General features: G+C 35.7%; 1 protein-coding gene across 6 annotated transcripts in view; it reads left to right on the top strand.

The window, feature by feature from the left end:
- The window catches only part of ERBB4 (erb-b2 receptor tyrosine kinase 4), a 1,171,871-nt gene that overhangs the window by 981,032 nt on the left and 167,271 nt on the right, over window positions 1-23,568 (top strand). For all 6 annotated transcript variants that reach the window (XM_055379529.2, XM_019022670.4, XM_019022668.4 and 3 more), the window contains one exon: window positions 3,713-3,898. In XM_055379529.2, coding sequence (XP_055235504.1) covers window positions 3,713-3,898 — 186 coding nt within the window. The remainder of the gene's footprint in view (window positions 1-3,712; window positions 3,899-23,568) is intronic.

The following is a 23,568-nucleotide window of genomic DNA, read 5'->3' as shown; positions in this document are numbered from 1 at the left end:
CCTCAAAGTGCACCCGGAACTTCCAGTCCTCATCTTGTTGCAGTCCTGGTGGGCTCAGCAAGAAAGCATAGAAACTGGTCTCTGTTCTGTGACTCTTCTTGTTCCCCGGGGCAGCTAGGGAAGAGGTAATTGAAGTATCTTTTTTACTTGGAAGCCATCTGAAACACAATGATTTCAGTTTTTGCCACCAAACCTCAGAAACAAAAAGTCCTTTGAGGGAGAGTGACAGCATTTTACCAGCTTACTTCTTTTGTTTGGTCTTCTATCACTCCTTTCTCCAGGCGTGTTCCCATGATGCCCCCTTTTCCTTACTGAAAAAATAAAATGTTAGACCTCACAATAAACCCTTGGCTGGATCTGGGAAGCCCACATACCCCATCAAACACTGCATATTTGTGAATAACTCTTGTAAGGCACAGCTGAACCCAACAGCGGTGAAATAGTAGGGACGGTTAAAGGGGATAATGTCCTTCCAAGTAGCTTTAAGGTAATTATAAAAAAGTGAAATACTTTGACAAGACTAATGATGAAAGATGCTAGCTACCCTGCTGTCCCTTCCCTGCCCCCATTTTCCACTGCCCAAATCAATCACTTTCAAATCTTTGGAAATTTCTTCTGTTACTTAACTCCATACATTTAAATAATATGCTTATACTGTGAAGTCTTAATTTTTTCTTTTTAGCCTATGTATCATATGCTAACTTTTTGCAACCAGCAATGGTTATGTACCTTTCCCTCCATTCCCATCACCACCTTTCAGAAGGGCATACTCTGTCCCCCCATCTTCCCACAGCTATATGATTTCTGATTATATCAGCATTTCATGTTTACACTATTATGATTATGTAACTATTCCCAGTTGTGCTGTATCATAAGTATGATTTTCTGTTTAATTATTTGTATTAATTTATGGAGTACAAGTATAATTTTGTTACATACATAGATTGCCTAATGGGGAAGTTAAGACTTTTAGTGTATCCATCACTCAATATACATTGTACCTATTGAGCAATCTCTCATCATCCACTCCCCTCTTAGCTCCTCACCTTTCTGAGTCTTTCTTGTGCATATCTTTGTGTTTTATCTCAGGTTAATTTCTTCTTTTTTACTTTAGCTTAGTTTTCTATGTATCTATCACTAATTTGACCTTCAACTCCCACTAGAAAAATAAATACTTTCTTAATGTATTTTAAGTTCATCAGGCATTCTATCAATTCCATCTTCTTGGGTCACCTTTCCCAGAGCTATTTGTCCTGTTCCAGTTTGGGCTGGCTGCTATTTCCGTTTGTTGTATAGCTTTTATTCTAGAAAATTATTCACTGTATTTTTTTGTATTTCCATATCTCATGCTTGATGTTTGTTTCCTTGATTTTATGTACTCTTCTAACACCCCCTCCCTTTTTTATGAGCACGTTTACAAAGAAAGGAAGCATGGAAGGTACATGTATCAAGATTTGGCATGTCTGAACTTGTCTGTTGTATGCATTCACTTGGTTGAAATGCTGCTAGGTGTAAAATTCTAGGTTGAAACAAAACTTTGAGAATTTTGAAGTCACAGCTCTATTTGGGAGATAGAATGGAAGAAATCGTGCATATTTTTATCATATGTAAATTTACATAATACTTCTATTTCCCCCAGAGTACTTCTCTTTCCATTTTGCCTGATATCCACAGTCCACAGTTCTTTTGGTTTAAGATTTCCTAGAGGTAAAGGGAAGAAGGAGATGTGTGTAGTCTAAGTGTTTCCTAAAGGTACTCTGAAGCATTCCTGCTGAAAACAGTTCTTCTTGCTCTGTTTAGGGAGGTTTGTAATACCACTACTCCTCAGCCTTTGGTGTTATACATTATTGGGTTGCTTCTCAGTTTCCCCCCATTAAATTAGGCTTCAGATTGCTTACGTTTACCAAGTTGGCTAACACTGATAAGCCACTTCCTACTTTTACTATTCTATCTTTATTGCCTCCTTTCTATGATTGTTGGTGTCTGTCTTTTAAAATTAATTCTTTTTTTGTCAGTATAGTGAAGTTGAAATGAAAGGGAAGTAATTTGTGAATTCATTCTGCCATACCATGTTAAATGGAAACTCAATATAATTTGTGTCCTTAATTTTTTATTTTGAAATGTTTCAAAGTTATAGAAAATGTTCAAGAGTAATACAATGAACACTGTGCCTTCATATAGAAAAACCAACTGATAATCCATTGCCGTATACGTATTACACCTTCTATGTGTATGTGCATTTGTGTGTATATATATGTATAGACACATCAAAAATATAGATACGTATACATATATTATATCTCTCTCTCCCTCCCTGTGTGAGTAAACTATTTGAAAGTAAATGGCAGACACAAGATAGTTCATCCATAAAGACTTCAGGATCTTCTAAGATCAAAGAATACTATTTTACAAAGCTGCAATACCGTTACCACTCTCAAATATTTAACATTGATATAATATTACATGATATATAGTCCCTATTTAGATTTCCTCAATTATCCCAAGAATGTTTTATATATTTTTTTATCCAAGAGCCGAAGAGGCAACATTGCCCTATTTCTGTAATAAATGTTAGTTTGAACACCATACCCTTCTTTTACGTTTCTCCTAATATTGATATTTTAAATAAGTACAGGCCAGTTTCTTTGCAGAATGTCCTACAATATGGATTTGTCTGATTTTTTCCTCATGATTAGATTCAAATATTATTGACAAGAATACTATGTAGGTAATATTACATAGCTTTTCAAAAGCAAAAGTTTACTAATGTTTTCGTAGGAGATGAACAATATTTTATTCGCTTTCATAATATAAAAGAACATATCAAGCCGTAACAAAGTACATAAACATTTATTTTATGGTTATGTCTATTTCAAATTACAATAAAGACTCTTATAATAACTTTTTATTAGAAGCTAACTGGTATGCACTAAATAACCATCATATGTCCACTTTTATCCCCATTAAGCAGTGGTACCTTTATGATTCTGATGCAAAATTATAACTCAGTTTTCTCATTTTATGAAATATAAAAGTTGGAGTAGTCAAATTTTTATAGTCTCAGCTCTCAAATTTTATGAATCTATGAATAAGACATCACTTACAATTTTGAAAATGAAATAAATTTGAGGAAAGGTAAAATTATGAAACAAAATATCTTATCAAAATGTTTATTTTATATAAATTGACAATAGACATATTACTTGTAATTATCTACATTTCCATATTTAAGATTTATACATGACACCATTGTAAGCTGTCCAACTCTACACCAATAATGGGTGACTTCAAAGTTCAGCTCACCTTACTCTACCTGCAACTAACTAAATTTGTCTACATTATTTTACCAGAGCAAAGGTCAAAGGTTAAAAATCCATAATATAAGCTGGAATTCATTTTGACTTACTTGGCAATAAGTAAAATCTCATATTGCTCATATTACAAAGGAGAAAATACTGCTATTAATTGTGTAGGCAGTTATTGTATAACAGCTTCCATGTTAATGCATGTAGAGACTTTGTTGTTTATTTAATTTTATTGAATGAAATCACTTTAAAGATAGAATAACTGAAATTATGTCTTTTCGTTTTGATTGATTCCATTGAGTAAGAGTACATTTTTAAAAATCATCAGCACCATTAGTACAATCCAAGTAACTCTAAATCTAAGAAAATTTTAGTTGAAATGATGGTATTGCATTTTTTTCTTACAGGAAGCTCTGATCATGGCAAGTATGGATCATCCACACCTAGTCAGGTTGCTGGGTGTGTGTCTGAGCCCAACCATCCAGCTGGTTACTCAACTTATGCCCCATGGCTGCCTGTTGGAGTATGTCCACGAGCACAAGGATAACATTGGATCACAACTGCTGCTTAACTGGTGTGTCCAGATAGCTAAGGTAAGTGCCTGTCAATTTCTATGGAAATTACATTTTTAGGTTAATATTTCCTAACCTGGAACAGTTTTCATATTGAAAATATGTTAAGTCTTCCCATTTAAATAAAATAAAGCATATTTGCTACATTGAAAGATACATAACAGAGAGGTACTTTTAGGTAAACTACAGATTAAATGCATGATATGTATTTTTAGATTATTGTGTTGTATCATTTTTATTGAATTGAGTAGGTGCCAAAACAAATAGCTTGGTAGTCAGGGGGAGGAATTGTTATACTGGATTTGTTTGGCTTATTTGTTTCGGTGTAGTCTAGTTAACTAATAAAATCCAAGAAAGAAAGGGTTGAATGTCTGAATTTGTTCATGTTTAGATGGTTTTTAAAAATAGCCTTTATGTTTAACTCTCAGTATTACAAATGAGCAAAGTCTAAATATATTCTTAGTCTTTTTGATGATCTTCAATTGGTTTTTAATGGTTGAGAGTTTTAGTCTTACACAAAGGCTTAGGCATGTCACATATATAAGGGCAGTGTTCTGGGGTGATAGGGGAGGTGGGTCTGTGGTTACAGAGAGCATTTACTAGTTTCTAGGGGACTGTGACTTGGGGAATATTACTAGATTTAGCTGATCTTTTAATTTTTTTAAGAGTGGCCAGAATTCTGGATTTTTTGTGATTTCCCAAATTTAAATCTTAAGTCAATTTTTGAAACACTGGAGTCTAAACAAAACATTCTTATCATGCAGTCTGCTAGTGTGCAACTTCTAGTATACATTCTAAATGTTCAAAGCAAATATCTATGATTATCTATACCAGATATCTATCTTGATAATTTTCTATTTCTAGAGAAATAGGTCAATGATGAGTTTTAATTATGTCAACTCTTAGTTACATCAAAATATGACCCGAAGTCTTTTAAGATTCCATAGATATTTTTATCTATACGTTTGTACAATATAAATGCCAAAATAATAACATAGTGGTTTTGGCCTTTTTAAAATAATCTAATAATGAATAAAAGCACATTATAGAAAAAAGAAATTTGACATAATTATTAAAATTTAAACCAAAAACTTTATTTGACAGAAAAGCTCAGCTTAGTTCTATACACCATAACTCTCAGTAGAGTTTCCTTATGGACTGTGTATTATAATTTTGTAACTGTTATGTAATAACTGCAACTGTGAGGATTCTTTATGGCAATGAAGTTTGAAATATAACACTTCCGAAATGGATTTATCTAAGAACTTCCATAATTTATAAGGTGAGTTAAATATGCAATAGAATTTATCAAATCATTCTAGGACTATAAATGAAAACAAAGCTAAGCTTCAGGCCAGGTGCCATGGCTCACGCCTGTAATCCCAGCACTTTGGGGGGCCGAGGCAGGTGGATCACCTGAGGTCAGGAGTTTGAGACCAGCCTGACCAACATGGAGAAACCCCATCTCTACTAAAAATACAAAATTAGCTGGGCATGGTGGCACATGCCTGTAATCCCAGCTACTAAGGAGGCTGAGGCAGAAGAATTGCTTGTACCTGGGAGGCTGAGGTTGTGGTGAGCCGAGATCACACCACTGCACTCCAGCCTGGGCAGCAAGAGGGAAACTCCATCTCAAAAAAAAAAAAAAAAAAAAAAAAGCTAAGCTTCAAATTTGTTAGTGCTGTCTGTATTTTCTGCTGTGTCTCTACAGTTTAGGTTTTGTCCTTAAGGTTTGTGTTATTAATATATCATTTATACAACATTGTACACTCTAATAAGAGAAACTACTTTGAGTTTCCTGAATAATCAGTTTTATACCTTTTTGCCTTTGCAAATGCCATCCCCTAAGCTTAGAAGTCTTCTCTTGGCTTCTTGGTTCATGCTGCATGATCTTATTCATCCATCAAGCCTGTTTGGGCATCCTCCATTTATGGAGTCTTTCCTAGTTAACCCTTCTCTGCAGGCAGAAATAATTATTTTCTTTTTTGTATTAATTTTGGTAGTTGATATCTTGAACACATTCATATTATGTAAATGTCATACTATACATTTACTATCTCTCTGTCTATATGGTAAGCTTATTTAGTCATTAATCTTCAGCAGATACTGATGGGCTTTTATCTTGTTTCAGATAAGATGTTGACTGAGGTATGTAGGAGTAAACAATGCAGATATGAGCCTGGTTCTCTCTGTGCACCCTAATGGATTGAACAGACATTCAACAAATGAAAGAATTAACTATAGGATTGAATACAGTGGTTCAGATTTTAAAGAAAACCAACTACTAGGGAGACTTAAGAGAAGACACTGAGTCCTGAGGGAGAAGTCTTCAGCTATGAGAATAATATTTAGGCAAAAGAAAGATCACACAGGGCTCTACAGATGTGGTGATCAAGAGACTTATCATCCAAGTGGAATAATTTTAGGCATGAAAGGAGACTGTATTACTAGTTATGCCAGGACAACAGGCACAGAAAAGTCCTAAACAGAACATGTTATATGGTTACCCAGTATAGCAAGAAAAATTTGAATTTTATTTTAAGTGCTGTAGGTAGTTACTGAAGTATTTTAACATGCAATTGACATAATCTCATTTATATTCTAAATAGATCGTGCAGTCTATGTATGGAGGTTAGATTGAGGTGATATAAGAATGAAAATGAAGATACTAATTAGGAGTCTGGAGGCAATGCCAATAAGGAGAAGTAGATGGAATTAAGATATATTTGGGGGGCAAATTTTAAGGTATTCAATTATTGATTAGCTATGAGTGGTGAGGGAGGGGAGTACGGTGAGAACATTTCCTGAGGTGGTGAAGGATGGGGGATGAACATTTGTAGGAAAAAATCAAGAGTTCAGTTTCAGACTTGGCACATTGGAAAAGTTTATAGAACATGAAACTGGGAATGTTAATGAGGTAGTTAAATTTGGTCAGTGCTGTATATATACATTTAGGAATTATAGGTATTTAAATATATGGAAAGATGAAGGATTACCTTGAGACTGACTATATCTGATTCTCATTTATTCCCGGAATCTAAAATTGGATCTTACATGTAGTTAGCCATTCAATAAATATATAGTAATTATTTTTAACCCAAGAAAATAACAAAATCTACCCTTAAGCAGGGAGTCCTTCCTTTATTATTTTTTTCTACTTCGGGAGCAGAATTGTGTAGTGGAAACAGACTTAGGGTTAGAAACACTATGTTTATATGTTGGTGCCTACTTTTCAGTTTTGTGAGTTTGTGTTGTTTAGCCTCTGAATTCTTGTTTCTCATTGTATACAGTGGTATTAATAATTCCTATATTTTTTTCTCATGTGCAAAAAGAATGTAATAAATGGTATCTACCTGTGGTAGGTTGAATAATATCTTACCCTCAAAGATGCTAATACATTCTATCCCCAGAATCTGTGAAGGTTGCTTTACATGTTAAAAGGGACTTTGCAGATGTAATTAAATCAAGGATCTTGAGATGAGATTATCCTGGATTACCCAGATCGGCCCATTGTAGTCACAGGGGTCTTTGTAAGTGGGAGGCAGAAGGATCAGAGCAGGAGACAGAAGACATAAGAACAGATCAGAGCTGAGCAGTGCACCTTGAAGGTGGAGGAAGGGACCATGCATTGAGGAATGTAGGCACCTCTACAAGCTGGAAATGATAAGGAAACAGACTCTCTTAGAATCTCCAGAAGAAATACAGGCCTCCCTGTACCTTGATTTTATAGCCTGGTGAAACTGATTATGGACTTCCAACCTACAGAGCTGTAAGAGAATAAATTTGCATTGTTTTCAGCCACCTTTCACCCTAAGGTAGGCCCCAGTGTGTGTTTCCATGTATCCATGCATTCTCATCATTTAGCTCCCCTGTATAAATGCTAACAAGTGGTATTTGGTTTTCTGTTCCTTGTTAGTTTGCTAAGGATAATGACCTCCAGCTCCATCCATGTTCCTGCAAAGGATATGATCTTGTTCATTTTATGGCTGCATGGTGTTCCAAGGTATATATGTACCACATTTTCTTTATCCAGTCTACCATTGAGGGGCATTTAGGTTGATTCTGTGTTTTTGCTATTGGAAATACTGTTGCAATGAACATACGTGTGCATGTGTCTTTATAATAGAGTTATTTATATTCCTGTGGGTATATACCCAGGAAGGTGATTGCTGGGTTGAATGGTACTTTTGTTTTTAGCTCCTTGAGGAATTGCTAGACTGCTTTCCATAGTGGTTGAACTAATTTATGCTCCCACCATACAACAATGTATAAGTGTTCCTTTTTTCATCACAACTTCACCAGCATTCTGACTGGTGTGAAATGGTATCTTTTTGTGGTTTTGATTTGCATTTCTCTAATGATCAGTGATGTTGAGCTTTTTTTCATATGCTTGCTGGTTGCATGTACGACTTCTTTTGAAAAGTGTCTGTTCATGTCCTTTGCCCACTTTTTAATGGGGTTCTTTTTTTTCCTGTCTATTTGTTTAAGTTCCATATAGATGCTAGATATTAGATCTTTGTTGAATGCATAGTTTGCAAAAATTTTCTCCCTTTCTGTAAGTTGTCTTTTCACTCTGTGGATGGTTTCTTTTGCAGTAAAGAAGCTCTTTGATTTAATTACACCCCACTTGTCAATTTTTGTTTTTTGTTGCAATTCCTTTTGGTATCTTCATCATGAAATCTTTGCCCATGCCTATGTCCTGAATGGTATGGTCTACGTTGTCTTCCATGGTTTTTATAGTTTTGGGTTTTACAATGCAATCTTTAAGTTATCTGGAGTTGATTTTTGTATATGGTGTAAGGAACGGGTCCAGTTTCAATCTTCTCCATGTGGCTAGGCAGTTGTTATTACAGCCCCATTTATTAAATAGGAAATCTTTTCCCCATTGCTTGTTTTTTGTCAGGTTTGTCAAAGATCAGATAGTTGAAGGTATGCAGCCTTATTTCTGGGTTCTTTCTTCTATTCCATTGGTCTGTGTGTCTGTTTTTGTACCAGTACCATGCTGTGCTGGATACCATAGCCCTGTAGTATAGCTTGAAGTTGAGTAACATGATGCCTCCAGCTTTGTTCTTTTTGCTTAGGATTGCTTTGGCTATTCAGGCTCTTTTTTGGTTCCATATTAATTTTAAAATACTTTCCTTTAGTTCTGTGAAGAATGTCAATATTTTCTTGGTCCCGAATTTCATTTTTATTGCACTGTGATCTGAGAGAGTGGTTGTTATGGTTTCAGTTCTTTTGCGTTTGCTGAGGAGTATTTATGTGCAATTATGTGGTTGATTTTAGAGTATGTACCATGTGGCAATGAGATGAATGTATATTCTGTACCCTGTAAGTATATACACCTATGTACCCACAAAAAGTTTAAAAAATAAAAAATAATTTTATTTTTCTTAAAAAAAGAAGAAAGTCTATTCTATTGTTTTTGGTGGAGACTTCTGTAGATTTCTATCAGATCCATTTAATCTAGTGCTGAATTTAGGTCCTGAAGACCTTTGTTAAGTTTTTTGTCTCAGTGATTTGTCTGATAATGTCAGTGGGGTATTGAAGTTTCCCGCTATTATTGTGTGGGAGTCTAAATATCTTTGAATGTCTCTAAGCACTTGCTTTATGAATCTAAGTGCTCCTGTGTTGCACACATATATATTTAGGATAGTTAGGTCTTCTTGTTGAATTGAACACTTTACCATTATGTAATGCCCCTTTTTGTCTTTTTTGATCTTTTTTGGTTTAAAGTCTATTTTTTTCTGAAATTAGAATTGCAACCCCTATTTTTTTCTGTTTTCCATTTGCTTGGCAGATTTTTCTCTATCTTTTTATTTTGAGCCTATTGTTGTCATTGCATGTAGTTGGGTCTCTTGAAGACAGCATACCAATAGGTCTTAGTTGCCACTTTGTGCCTTTATCCAGCTTGCCACTCTGTTCCTTTAATTGGGGCATTTAGCCCATTTACGTTCAAGATTTAGTATTGAAATGTGTGGATTTGATCCTGTCATCGTGATGTTAGCTGGTTATCATGCAGACTTGTTTGTGTGGTTGCTTTATAGTGTCACTGATCTGTGTACTTCAGTGTGTTTCTGTGACTGGTAATGGTCTTTCTTTTCCACATTTAGTGCTTCCTTCAGGAGCTCTTTTAAGGCAGGTCTGATGGTTACAAATTACTTCAACATTTGCTTGTCTGAAAAAGATCTTATTTCTCCTTTGCTTATGAAGCTTAGTTTCTCTGGATATGAAATACTTGGTTGGAATTTCTCTTCTTTAAGAATGTTGAATGTTGGTCCTGAATCTCTTCTGGCTTTTAGGGTTTCTGCTGAGAGGTCCACTGTTAGTCTGATGGGCTTCCTTATAAGGAAGTATTTTGTAAAATATTTTCATTTGTATTGTAAGTTTTCTTTCCATTCTTCCATTAGTTCATCATTCTACGGCATTTTATGTGATAGAAAACACAAACTTAGGCTGGGCGTGGTGGCTCATGCCTGTAATCCCAGCACTTTGGGAGGCCGAGGCAGATGGATCACCTGAGGTCAGGAGTTCGAGACCAGCCTGACCAACATGGAGAAACCCCGCCTCTACTAAAAATACAAAATTAGCCAGGCATAGGGGCACATGCCTGTAATCCAAGCTACTAGGGAGGCTGAGGCAGGAGAATCGCTTGAACCTGGGAGGTAGAGGTTGCAGTGAGCCGAGATCGTGCCATTGCACTCCAGCCTGGGCAACAAGAGCGAAACTCTGCCTCAAAAAAAAAAAAAAAAGAAAAAAAAAAGAAAACACAGACTTAAACACCGAAATTGTTTGTTTCTTATAGGCAGTCATGCTCCCTCTGCATGTGCTGCCTTTGGACTTGACTGAATTTGGTAAGCAGAGCAGTCCATGTTATTATTTCATGCTCATATAATACCATATGCCTTCTTGATGCTTTATGAATCCAGGATACTAGGAAATCATGAAAATTTCGTCTTTTATAGTTGTTGCTAATAAGTTGGGCAAGCAGTTTTTAAAAAACAATTTAGCAGATTCTGAATAGTGTATGTGAGGTGTTTCTGTTTTTGTTTAACTCAGGTATTAATTTAATATGAGACAAAAAGTAGGCTGTTGCCCAAAGCAAACATCCTTAACTGACCCTACCATGTATGGGTTCAGCTTTGATTATTCAACAAAATCATGACTGATTGCTGTGGTCTGGGAGTGACCAAAAGGACTGTTTTCTCTACACAAAGTCAGGAGCCGAATACCAACCTTTATTTGCACTTGGGTTCCAGTTAAAAGCCACCTTAGACAGTGTAGCAAAGTGGAAAACAGCACAGATCTTGGGACCAAGGTTCCATCACAAGCAAACATATGAACTGTGTGACAACAGGCAGACAGTACCTGTGGTGTCTACAGGAAAGTGGGGCGAGCATCACCCCAGCTTCTAGCAGCTCTACAGCTGCCTGTACCTGCAGGCCCTCCTAGGCCCACTTCCTCTCCAGCACTGCGTGTGCTGTGTGGGTGGGAATGTGTGGCTCTGGGTCCAGAGCTGCATTGGAATAACATTGACAATGAATGAGTCCATGTAGATCAAGTGTGTATTACACACCTGGCATATCCTTGGTGCTTTACGTACATTGTGTTGTTAAATCTTTACTGAAACTCTAGCAGATATGGCTCATTATTTCCCCAGTTTATAGATGAGGAAAATGGGAAGTTAAATCCAAAAGGACACACAAATATATTGAAATGCCTGAGTGCTATGCCAGATAACTCTGACTCCTGAGCCAGGTCTCCAAACCACTCTGCATTCTTTCCTCTCCGTACACACACACATCACTGCAGCTTAAAGTGACCTGCTCTTCTTCAACGGCACTCCGGAATTAGAGGACTGAAGGGGAGCATACCATTTTATCTGTAGTTGTGTCTCATCATTAATTCCATAAGAGAAAAACTTTTGTCATGAATAATACTTGTTATTGTCTTCATGAGAACATGTTTTATCATTAACATCTACGCCGCATTTTCAGGAGAAAGTGCTAGATGAATATTTGTGGAGGAACTTCTTCAAGCAATGTTTTAACTGTTGAAATAAAGCAAACTCAAAACAATTCTGGGAGCTACTATGGGTCATAGATACTAATTACAAGTGACACTGTAAAATAAGAATTTAAAATGTGTAGTCTGGTACTAGTTTGTGTTTAGCCTACAGATTCTGGGTTCAAATCTCATCTCTATCACTTACTAACTGTGCGAACTTTAATAAGTTAGTTAATCTCTTTGTGCTCTTGAAAAGGGGGATAACGGTGCTACCTATTTTGTAGGGTGATTTTAAGGATAAGATGATATTTGTAATGTGCTAAGCTTACTGTTTGGCATAAAGTAAGAATGTAAACTATGTGTTATTTTGGATAATATCTGAAATCACTACAATAAGGACAGACATATGTTTATAGTTAGAATACCCTAATTATGACATTTAAAAAATACCATCATTTAAAAATATGACTTTTAAAATTTCAGATACAAAATATTTAGCATTTGTTCATAGACCATACCAGGCTGAGGAGAGCAGGGAATCTCATGTTTAATATTCAATATTTTTGGCCTTTGGAACAAGGAACCTGAGTCTCTCATCCACATATGCTTTCCTACACAGGTTCCTAGGATGCTTGTGGTCTTAACTTGGCTTCTAATTTTTATGTTAAAAATTGTATTATTGGGCTGCGCGTGGTGGCTCATGCCTATAATCTCAGCATTTTGGGAGGCCAAGGCGGGTGAATCACCTGAGGTCGGAAGTTCGAGACCAGCCTGGCCAACACGGTGAAACCCCGTCTCTACTAAAAATACAAAAATTAGCCGGGCGTGGTGGTGGGTGCCTGCAATCCCAGCTACTCAGGAGGCCAAGGCAGGAGAATCGCTTGAACATGGGAGGTGGAGGTTGCAGTGAGCCGAGATCATGCCACTGCACTACAGTCTGGGTGACAGAGTGAGATTCCATCTCAAAAAAAAAAAAAAAATGTATTATTTGTAATATTGAAAACATGTGAAACCACCAGTGAACTGGCAAAGAACTGAGCTCAGGGCAAATTCTTAAGACAATCTATTACTGAAGAGGAGCAAAGAAAAAATTCTAACTTTTCAATCTCAAGCTAGGAAAGGTTAATATTTGTTTGACTTACTATTCCTGCAAAAATTTTAGTTTCTGACTTTGCTCTAAGGAAACTATCTTGTGTAGCTTTTTTATGATACATATATCACTGGTGCTGTATTTGTAAAGCCTGAATACTGAGTATAGGCCACTATTACCTTTCAAAATCCTAAAACCTTCCTCAGAGCTTTGCTGGCCTATTTACCTTGTCAGATTTTGTTTCCGGTGCTCTAATTGATTTGCGGTTAAACTCAGATGTAAGGTTCCACGGGCTTTCTTTCTTTTTTTTTTTTTTTTTGGTGTTTTGCCATTGAAACTAGTTGAAAGGGTGATTCTAAAAATATGTCAGTGGTCCATCGTACCCTTCAAGATGATTCACAGATTACCTGATTAAGTTGTATACTCAACTTAAACTTCTTCCAAAAAAAATTTTAAAAAATTTATTCAATATTTTTAAGAATTAAAATTAACCTAGTGTGTCTAGCCAAAATAATTTAGATTCTACCTATAAATAAAGAATTTTTCAGTGTATTTTTGCAAACAGACTGATAGCATTTATATTTTCAAAGAAAATTAGTACTGTTTCAAAGTTTAGTGTAATTTGGGACCAGTTTAATAGACTTTCTCAATTTTTTTTTTCATTTCCAACTCTACGTTATCACCAAATTACCTTGAATATCCACGTCATATTTCTAATTGGAGCTAATAAAACCTGATTATTTTTGTCGCCCGGGGACAAGTATCTGTGCACTTTACTTTTCTTTACTATTGGTGGCAGAGTGGGAGTTAGTGGAAGGGGCAAATGGGAGAGAAGAACCTCTTTCATATTAAAAACGTGGTTCACAATGATTGGAAAGAGAGCAGATTCTTGTGTTAAGAAATGAATTCCTCTTCTGTGACAGATGTGAAAGCTTCCTTAAGGCTTGAATATGTTACACAAGCAGAGCCTTCATTTACCTTCTTTCCTCTTTTCCATTTTTCTCCAGTAGTAACTGTGGGTGACAAGAAACTTAATTTCTTACTCAATCCAGCCATTTCCTTCTGCATGAATTAAAATTAAATTCAAATATGAATGTCTGATGTCATTTAAATGCTTGAACTGGGTGCTGACATTTCTAGTTTAATTCTGGTCAAGACCAGATGCTATGTGTAGATATGGCCTCAGTCATATGCACGTATATGCAAATTATAGAAATTTAAAAAACAATAGTCTAGAGAAGAGAAATAACCCTACTAACATCATAGAAAACATAAAATTGGCACTTATTAATATATTCAGTCATGTAATAGAGACATTTAATACTGTTTGGAAGTTTGTGAATACCAATTGTTTGAATGGATTCCTTGGGTATATTTGGACACAGAAAAATTTTTATATTTTATAAAGGCACGATAAAAGATAAATATTAAAATTACAAGTCACAGTATTAGTGGCATAGCTAAACTCCCTTTAATGACAATACACCCTTAAAATCAAAATAAATTTATTGTAATTATATAACCACATTTTGGAAGAAAAAAGATGATAGCTTATTTTTTATCATTTTTACTGCAATCATTTAAATTTGAATACACTATATAGTGTGATTAATTGTCATTAGATCTTTTGTGTATGTCAGTGGCATGAATCTAACTTGATGGTAAGATTTTATTCACAGTAAATACCTTCAGTGACTCTCCCAGGGTCACACTGCATACTAGTCTAAGGAAGAAGAACTAAACTCAGAAATATGGACAAGTCATTGATTATTTCATGGAGATACAGTGTTTAATTTTTTTTAATTAAAAAGCCAGCCTGAAGCGGGAGGATCACTTGAGCCGGTGAGGTGCAGATTGCAGTGAGCTGTGTGATTGCACCACTGCACTCCAGCCTGGGCGACAGAGTGAGACCCTGTTCCCCCACAGAAAAGGTGGTGGGGGGGGAGCCTAATAATGGAATTCTTGCTGTGTCTCGGTGTATTTCTTAGGACATGTCATAATTAGAGATTTGAGAATTGAATCCCAAAGGAAGGTTATCTACAGCCATGATCTAACCAGGAACAATTAATTGATTAATTTAAAAATCATATTAAGTGTATTGCTTTGTAAAGAGAAACAGAACCAATAAAATGCATGTATATATATATATATTCCTATATATATTTATTATAAGAAATAAGCTTAGAATATATATACCTATATATACTCCTATATATTCTTATATATATATCTAGATATATTCATATATAGATATAGATATAGATATCTAGATATATTCATATATATCTATATATTCTAAGGAATGAGCTCATGAGATTATGGAGGCTGATGAGTCCCAAAATAAGCAACTGGCAAGCTGGAGACCCAGGAAAGCCAGAAGCTGAAAGACAAGTCTTCTCCAGACAAATTTTCCTCATCATTTCTTTCCTCATGTTAATCAGAAATAAGTATGGTCAGATATATCAGATTTAAGGAAGAGTACATTTTTTTTTCTAAATTAGAATTATTCTATAGTATCAGAGAGTAGAATGGTGGCTATCAGGGGCTTTGGGTTAGAAGAAAAGAGCTGTTGATCAAACTTGCAGTTATATGATGAATAAATGTACAGACTTAAGGTACAGAAGGGTGACTATTGCTAATAATGATGTGTTGTATATTTGAAAATTGCTGAGAGATTAAATCTCAATGTTCTTACTATACACATACACAAAAATGGGGACTAGGGTGAGGTGAAGGATATGTTTATTAGCTTAATGGTGGTCATCATTTCACAATGTATACATGTATCAAAACATCTGGTTGTACATTTTAAATACATACAATTTTTATTTGTCAATCATACCCCAATAAAGCTGGGGAAAAATTATTCTGGCTTGGTGAGCACCTATTAGAATTGGCTTGAAGTTCCACTTTATCATGTATAAGGAAGTCCCGACAGGGTTCTTTCTAGAGATACTGAAGAACCTGAAGAGGCATACAAAGTGCTGAGCAAACAGGAGCAGGGATTCCATTTTTGTGAATTTTGTCGTTGGCTCATAAAGGTACTGCTGGTTCACCCCCATCACAGCAGAACCCTCCAGTCTCTCAGTCAGGCATGCACAATTATCTAGCTTCCAAATAATTGTCTTCCTCTCTATTTTATTTGACACATAAGTGTTTATTCCTCAGGAATCTGAAATCTGCTGGTGGTCTGCTGGGTGACTCTGGGATTTTGCCTGGGCTCACTTATATGTCAGAGGTATAGGCTTTCTATCAGCTGAACTAGACTGGGGTGACTAGGGTGATGAGGATCTTTGCCACATAACTCTTGTACCCGATCAGCGTGGCTAGGGCATAGTCCTATATACCCTTGACTCATGCTACTCAGTCCTCCAGGGCCTGGATATCCATGCATTCAACATCCCTTGAGAAGCCAAGCACTTTTGTGGGTGCAGTGTGACCGTAGGAACATAGGTCTCCCTACCCAATCCCACTGCCAGCCCCCTCTAGAACTGCCACCAGTGATTCTACCTTTCCCTTTCAGTCTTAAAGAAACTAGCCTTTTGTTTTCCAGGTGGTTGAGTTCTGCCTTTTCTATGTTCCCACCTCCATTGCTAGAAATAAGTCAATTTCTCAGACAACAAAACCTAAGTGAGACTTATTTTCTGGGTGCTGGTGCTTCAAAATTGCAATTTTACATCTTGCAGTACAAAAACCCTTTCCACATAGGGAGCCCAGATTAGAAACACGAAAACTTTCCTATTTATTCAGAAGTAGGAAGCACAAAACATCAATTGATATTTTAATAATACATTTTGCTGCTGTTTCTACACAAGGAAAGAAAAACAATTAAAAAATGACACAGAGAGAACCCAGCCCAAAAGAACCCAAAAGAAAATTTTCTTTTGTGGAACTGGTGAATCTTTAAAAATGATTATCAGAGTCTATTGAAATGTTGGTGCAGGAAGGAGCCCCAGAAGGTCTAGTTCAGTGATTTTAAATTTCTTGAGGCATGAATTTGTTTCATGTGAAATCTTAGTTTAAAATCGAAACAAATATACCCGAACCTAACTGCAGCAGCAGAAGGGTGTAGACAGGGCTTCATGGAACCCTAAGGATTCTCTAGATCCTCACAGAAACCAGCTTTAAGACCATCTAATGTGCTGTGTTGGAGATGAGGAAACTGAAACATAAGCAGGTGACAGAGTCCAGGTAAGGTCACGGTTCTTGGTGTCAGAGCCAAGACCTGAATCCATAACTGCTCTGCCACCCTGATATCCCAGTTCAGATTAACTGGCATCCAGCACCATCCCCAAGCCCTGACTGCAACACTTGTGGACGCTTTGTTTGTAATTTAGGATCTATAACTACTACAGTGTGATGGAGAGTTGGTCTAAAATATGAGGTCATATACCTCTTGTGATAATTTTTTAAATGAGCTAATGAATTTTTTCTCTATAGAATTTTATTTGAAGTGGCTAGCTTACTTTTGCTTTGAAATACTTTTTGTGTTTTTAGTTTATCTCCCAAGGTTTTTTTTTTTTTTTATCTTCCCTTTCCACCAATAGTTTTCCCTCTCGATCTTTCTATCAGTTTGTCTAATAACATTGCAACCTCCCAAATCGGTGATAAAGCACCTGGTTGAATTTGAATCATGTTCACCCCCTCCCTGAAACAATTTTATGCTTTTTATTTATGTGCCAAATTTTCATCGCCTCAAAGGAGGACAATATTTAAAGGGTAGTAAGGGGTAAGAGAGAATCTCTATACTACCAGATGAAAATGAAGTTTATTGAGGCGGTTTATAGAGCACAGGTCCCAGAATTCCACTGAAGCCTTAATTATTTCCTGGAGTTTGCATGAAATATGAAGGTCTCTCACTTAGAGGAGTCATTTAGGCTTTTTCTTGTCTAACCTATAAAATAGCAAGCTTCCCTTTTGCTTTGCTTTGCCTGTGGCTTTGTTTGGCGTGCTGAGCAACTCTAATTCAGCTTGTAAGTTACTCCTTTCTATAAATGGCAAAGGGTTTTTTATTCAGCTGCCATTCACATCCAGAAAGTAAAGAACTTAATTTCTTTACTGTGAATTTATGCTTCAGCTAGTGCTTTTAAGGTACTTTTTTTTTTAACAGAAAAGTGAAAGCTACCCCAATCCAAATGGATTAAATTATATTTCATGTGTGTAAAGTGCTCACACAATTTCATCTGTTAGTCATAACTTTTTGAGGCTTGGTATTGTAGCAGATTTTAGGAGCACAGTGATTTTCTCAAATGCAAAATCAAAGTAGGAGGACTGGCATATCTAGTTTATTGCTCCCCTATGGCTTTTGTTTCTAAAACTATAGAGGTAGACGGGTGTTAATAATAGTGATCTCAGGAAGTTGTGATATATATTTATGATCTTTCAGATGTGTGCATGCGATTTTATTTTTCCCACAGATTTCAAGATGTTTATAGTAATCTGGAGATAAGATTTGCCTTTTTCTGGAAATAGGAGAAACAAAGAATGAGAATGTCAAGTGATTTGTTTGGAAACAGAAAAACTATAGTGGGACTGAAGATGAAACACAGATTAACTTACTTCCACAATTGATCACAACCAATTTTTTTTCTCCAGATAGCTCTTCAAAAATACAGCTTTTTATTTTGAAATAATTGTAGATTCACAGGAAGTTACCAAAAATTTAAAGAGAGATTTCATTTGTCCTTCATCCATTTTCCCCAATAATAACATCTTGTATAACTATAGTACAGTATTACAATCAGGAAACTGACATTAATCTGCATAGCTTTTTCACATTCACTGGTTTTACACAAATTTGTGTGTGTATGTGCGTGTGTAGTTCTATGAAGTTTTATCACGTGTGTAGATTCATATAGCCACCACAATCAAGATATAGAGCTATTTCATGGCCTATCCCATCCCTTTACAACCACATCCACCTCCTACTTATTTGTTTCTAAATGTGCTCAAGCCTTGTCACGATCAATATTTGTAATAATGACTTATTTTTAAAACATCTTCTGAACGTTTGTGTTTTGCACGCTAAAATGGGCATACAATATTCTGGACACTAAGCTTGATTCTAGCATTAGCAATTTGTCAGTCTTCGTTGAAAGGGTATCCTCTATGGATTTGTACAAAAATATAGTATAATGGTGGCTATGAAGAAAAGGGTCTGTGAAGTTATGTAACCTAGAAGGGGTGCAACACCAAACAGGTAGTATTATATCCTCTAATACTTACCTAGTGGGAACATCTAAATTCCTACTTGTACACCCTCATTTAACCATAAGAAAGTGGCTTAGCAGATCACTCTGGTTACAGAAGAAAGCCTAATAAACCCCAAAGGGCATTGAGCCACAAGCGAGGAAACTTAGGTTAATAATGAATACAGGCTGAAAGTGAATGAGAGCAAGCAGTTAAGGCTCTATGCCAATCTATTCTTCTATAAGAAAGTTTAAAAATTTAGGGTAATTCTTATTAGTATCATGTGATAAAACAAAATATACAATGCTTTTATACTATATATGTGTATATGTGTACACATGCATATACACATAAATATGTATGCATATGTATTATTTTTACACACCTTAAACATCAATATACTAGTAAGAATAATTTATATTTTGAATATAGAATCATTCTATGTAGCCACAATTCTACAATACCCAGTGAAATATGTATGTGTGAAAAGGGATGTAGAATGTTGATAGCTACTATTGTGATGATTAAAAGTATTAGGCTAAACAGTATTTATACGTAATTTCACTTTCTATTATCTAAATTTGATTGATTAAAAAGAGCTTTTGGCAACTGTTCATGATGTTTTATTTGGCTAAGGTAAAATATGAACAAAATATATGTGTAGTTGTGGAAAGGGAGGGTGAGCTGAGTGGTGATGAGCACATGAGGAAGAGTGGCTCTGGGTCAAGGATTTTATCCTTCATGAAGAAGCCTTTTCCTAAGCTCAGTCTCCACCTCATCACAAAGTGAACAAAAGATGAGCTTAATGACAGTCATATATCAGCTAGCCATATTTCAGGTTTCAAGATCCTACTATTCCCAATGCTCCATGCCTTGACAAGGCTAATTGTATAATTACAATACTACATCACCCACTCCTGGTGTACTTTCCCTGGCAAGAACTGGAACTAGGAACGCTAATGATTATCACCCCAAGCAAGCACATTAGCATGAATGCAGTTTACTAATGGGGCCATACTCCTAGAAATTGTAGTACACAAGCTTTAAGCCATGGATTTTATTATCAAGTCTCTTGTAGATTAAATGCCAGACTGAGTTGAGCCCTAAAATCAGTTATTTTATTTTTAAAAATAAAATGAATGATTTATCCCATCTATTTTTATATCCTTTGTGGTACATATTAAGATTTATTGAAGTTATTCTACTAAAATGAAGTAGAATTTACAAAGCTTTCATCAAGAATGCTTTGAGTGCTAAATAAAATAATAGTCTTGTGCTAATTTCTATGTAAGTTTAAGTTTTCCATAAAAATCTAGCCAATATGGATGGGGTGGCTTCCATGATATCATTCCTATTCATAATCTGGGTGACACTTACATGGGTGCACTCAATTTGTGAAGGGTTATTGACCTGTATATACTTATGATGTGTTCTTTTCTACTTTATCTTTTTGTACTTTAAAAAAAATGTTAAGCGTTTAGCCATTTAAATTTTGCTTTAAATATTTTGGATGGCTATTTCTTTAAAGCTTTGGCATATCAAGTCACAACATCAGCCTGAAATGACTCAGTTTCTACTATAGACTGGAAGAATGTAGGGCCAGTCTAGAATACGGGAAGTCTCTAAATCAAGAGTGTACAGCCAAAGGTCCTTTGTGTAGGAGTTGAGAAAATTTCATGAATTCCTTCTAGCCCCTGATGTTCAAGCCCTTGACCGATTGTGGTTGGGGCTTCTGCGGAACAGGTTGTCTTATAGTTTGATTTCATATAGATCTATAATGACAATCCACGGCAGTAAACAGTAAGGGAAAGTAATGACCCTTGTGTCTTTTTAATCTAAGTGTTGTGTTTGAAACAAATTCAATCTTGTAGTAATAAAACTAGCCAACATTTTCACTGAAGTCATGCAAACGAGGTACATAGAGTACTTCTCTTAATTCTTACAACAAAGTTATGAGATTGATACTATTATATGTTTAAATGAGTTGATGTATGCAAAGTACCTAACACAGTATCTGATGTATATCAGCATTCAATAACGTTTTGCTATCATTATTATTTTCTCACTCTTGTTATTATTGTTTACTTCCTTCGCATTTTACCTGAAAAAACTGGGACTTAAAGAGGTCCTAAGTGTGTTCGAGGTTGTATAGCTGGTAAGCATGGAGGCATGATTCTGCCCAAAGTCTCTTCAGCTCGACCCAAGCGTTTCCACAGGCTACGTCTCTCAGGGACACTCTATTGTATAACTCTAGGAATGGGGCAAGGCAGCAAACTCAGATTGATGGTACCCATGCCTAATTGATTTTTTGCCTTAATTAAATGGTTGAAAAAAAGCTCTTATTTCCTGTCATAATCAATAACATTTGAAGTATAAAAATATACCAAAGGCAGAAATTTTATACCATAATTTTGCAGAGAATATGGGAGAGCACAGACTGTGTATGTCAATATAATAAATTACAGTAATTCCAGAATCACCATCTTAGTCACAGCTGCTCTTGTTATTGTCCTCCTATGAAAAGTTTCTATTAAAACATGACTAGGTGGGGTGATAATTTATTCCATTACTACCCTCATCTGAGAACATACAAGTATAATCCATGTGAATCTATGGATTATCATTATATCAAAATGTATCTGTGCAGTGAGACTTTAACTGGGTGGCTTTTTACAGGACAGGACAGCAGTCTCTCCATGCATATTCTCCTATTACCATGATCTTATTCACAGGTGCCCTGAGGCATCTGGCCACAAAATACTCACATTTTCATCAATCATTGAGATAGAGGTAGTAGAAAACCTTTCTTTTTCTTTTTTTTTTTTTAACTTGCATTTCCCAAAAGACTGGCTTGGAGAAACATTATTGAAAACTTCTTTTAAATCAGATTCAAGATATTACAGCAGCGCCTGCTAGAGTCCGTCGACATTTCCATTATAAACCCATATTTTCCAGGTTTATTACTTGGCTGTGAAATTCTCCTATGGACTGTGATACAAAATACAGAATTTCAGCCCAAAGTAATTTTGATTATCATCACTCAAATACTGAGATTCTCCAAGTTATGATTTTTTTAAAAAATGCCACAAAAGTCAAGTACTTTGGGGGACACCTACACATTTGAAGTCCTTTATAAAATGCAACATTAAAACAATTTGTTCTTTTTAAGAAACAAAGAAACAAATAACTAAAATCTCAGTGCCTGAAGGGAGAATTGTGTGAGCCCACATGGATTTATTTCTTATGATTTGAGGGCTAATTTGATATTTAGATTGAGATTTTTAATATTACTGCAATATGCTTTAAAGAAATTGGCACCATATGGCTCTAAAAGAAATTAGATTGTAGGCAAGGGAGAATTATAATAAAGACTGAAAATGCAACCCACAGAAATAATATTCTCAAAGCTACTGATGTTGCTGCCGTTAGAAATAGTGCCTTATTTTTTGTTTTGTTTTTTGCTTTTCCTACTGGTGAGTGCGAAAAAGGCTGATAAACAATGTATAAACTTAATAGGGGTGGACTACTAGAATCAAGAATTTTATCAGCAAAACAATCCCCATTGCAACGTAGTAACTAAATTTCTTGTCAACAGAAATTGCTACATTGGAAGTTCTAAATTTTTCTATCCCCAAAACACATATAACACAGGCAGGAAAAATATGGATTGCCTTATTCTGTCAACTTACTAATTCACCACTCTAAATAAGAGTTGTTTCACAGAAAAATACTACCTAGGGTGTACTTTTCCCTTTTGGGATTGAACGAATCTAAAAATCTCTACTTTGGGTCAGATAAGTGGGTAAGTTAGCTCCACTTTATGTCCTTGAAGAGTTGTGATTTTAGGAACTCCAAAGAAATCACTCCTGGGAGAGTTTTGGTTATTAATAATTCTAAAGCACTTGAAAATGTATCCTTGTTTATTTAAAGGGAAATCTGTATTTTAAATATAATGGGAGATTTAAAAAAAACAAAAAACTAGGTGGAAATTTTATTCCCCTGGCCACTCTTAGTCAAAGCTGTCAAATAATATTCTCAATTCTCTAAAGTGAATGGAATAAAATTTAAAATACAAATTTTTAGAACATCTTCTAACTTATTTTCTATTTTTATTAATATTTAAGTGCATTGAGAAGCATAGTCACCCAAATTAGCAAAAAGTATGACAGAGCCATAGAAAAGAGCCTAAACAAGTCACGTGAATCATAGTTACTTTGGATGCAGTCCGACTAACTAACGGGAAAAGCAGAGGGGGATGGAAAAGTTGGGTTGAAGTCAGAATCCAAGAAGAGCCTTTCTCCTCCTCTTCCACTCCACAGTGTCACAACTGGGAGCCCAGAGGTAAGAGATAGTTTTCCTTCACTTGTTTAGAGGAGGAATATCCACAAAGGACTGCTTCATTCTGATG

This window comes from Gorilla gorilla, chromosome 11 (assembly GCF_029281585.2).
Source record: "Gorilla gorilla gorilla isolate KB3781 chromosome 11, NHGRI_mGorGor1-v2.1_pri, whole genome shotgun sequence".
In the NCBI taxonomy this organism is placed as follows: domain Eukaryota; kingdom Metazoa; phylum Chordata; class Mammalia; order Primates; family Hominidae; genus Gorilla; species Gorilla gorilla.
This window is presented reverse-complemented; position numbering and strand designations above follow the sequence as displayed.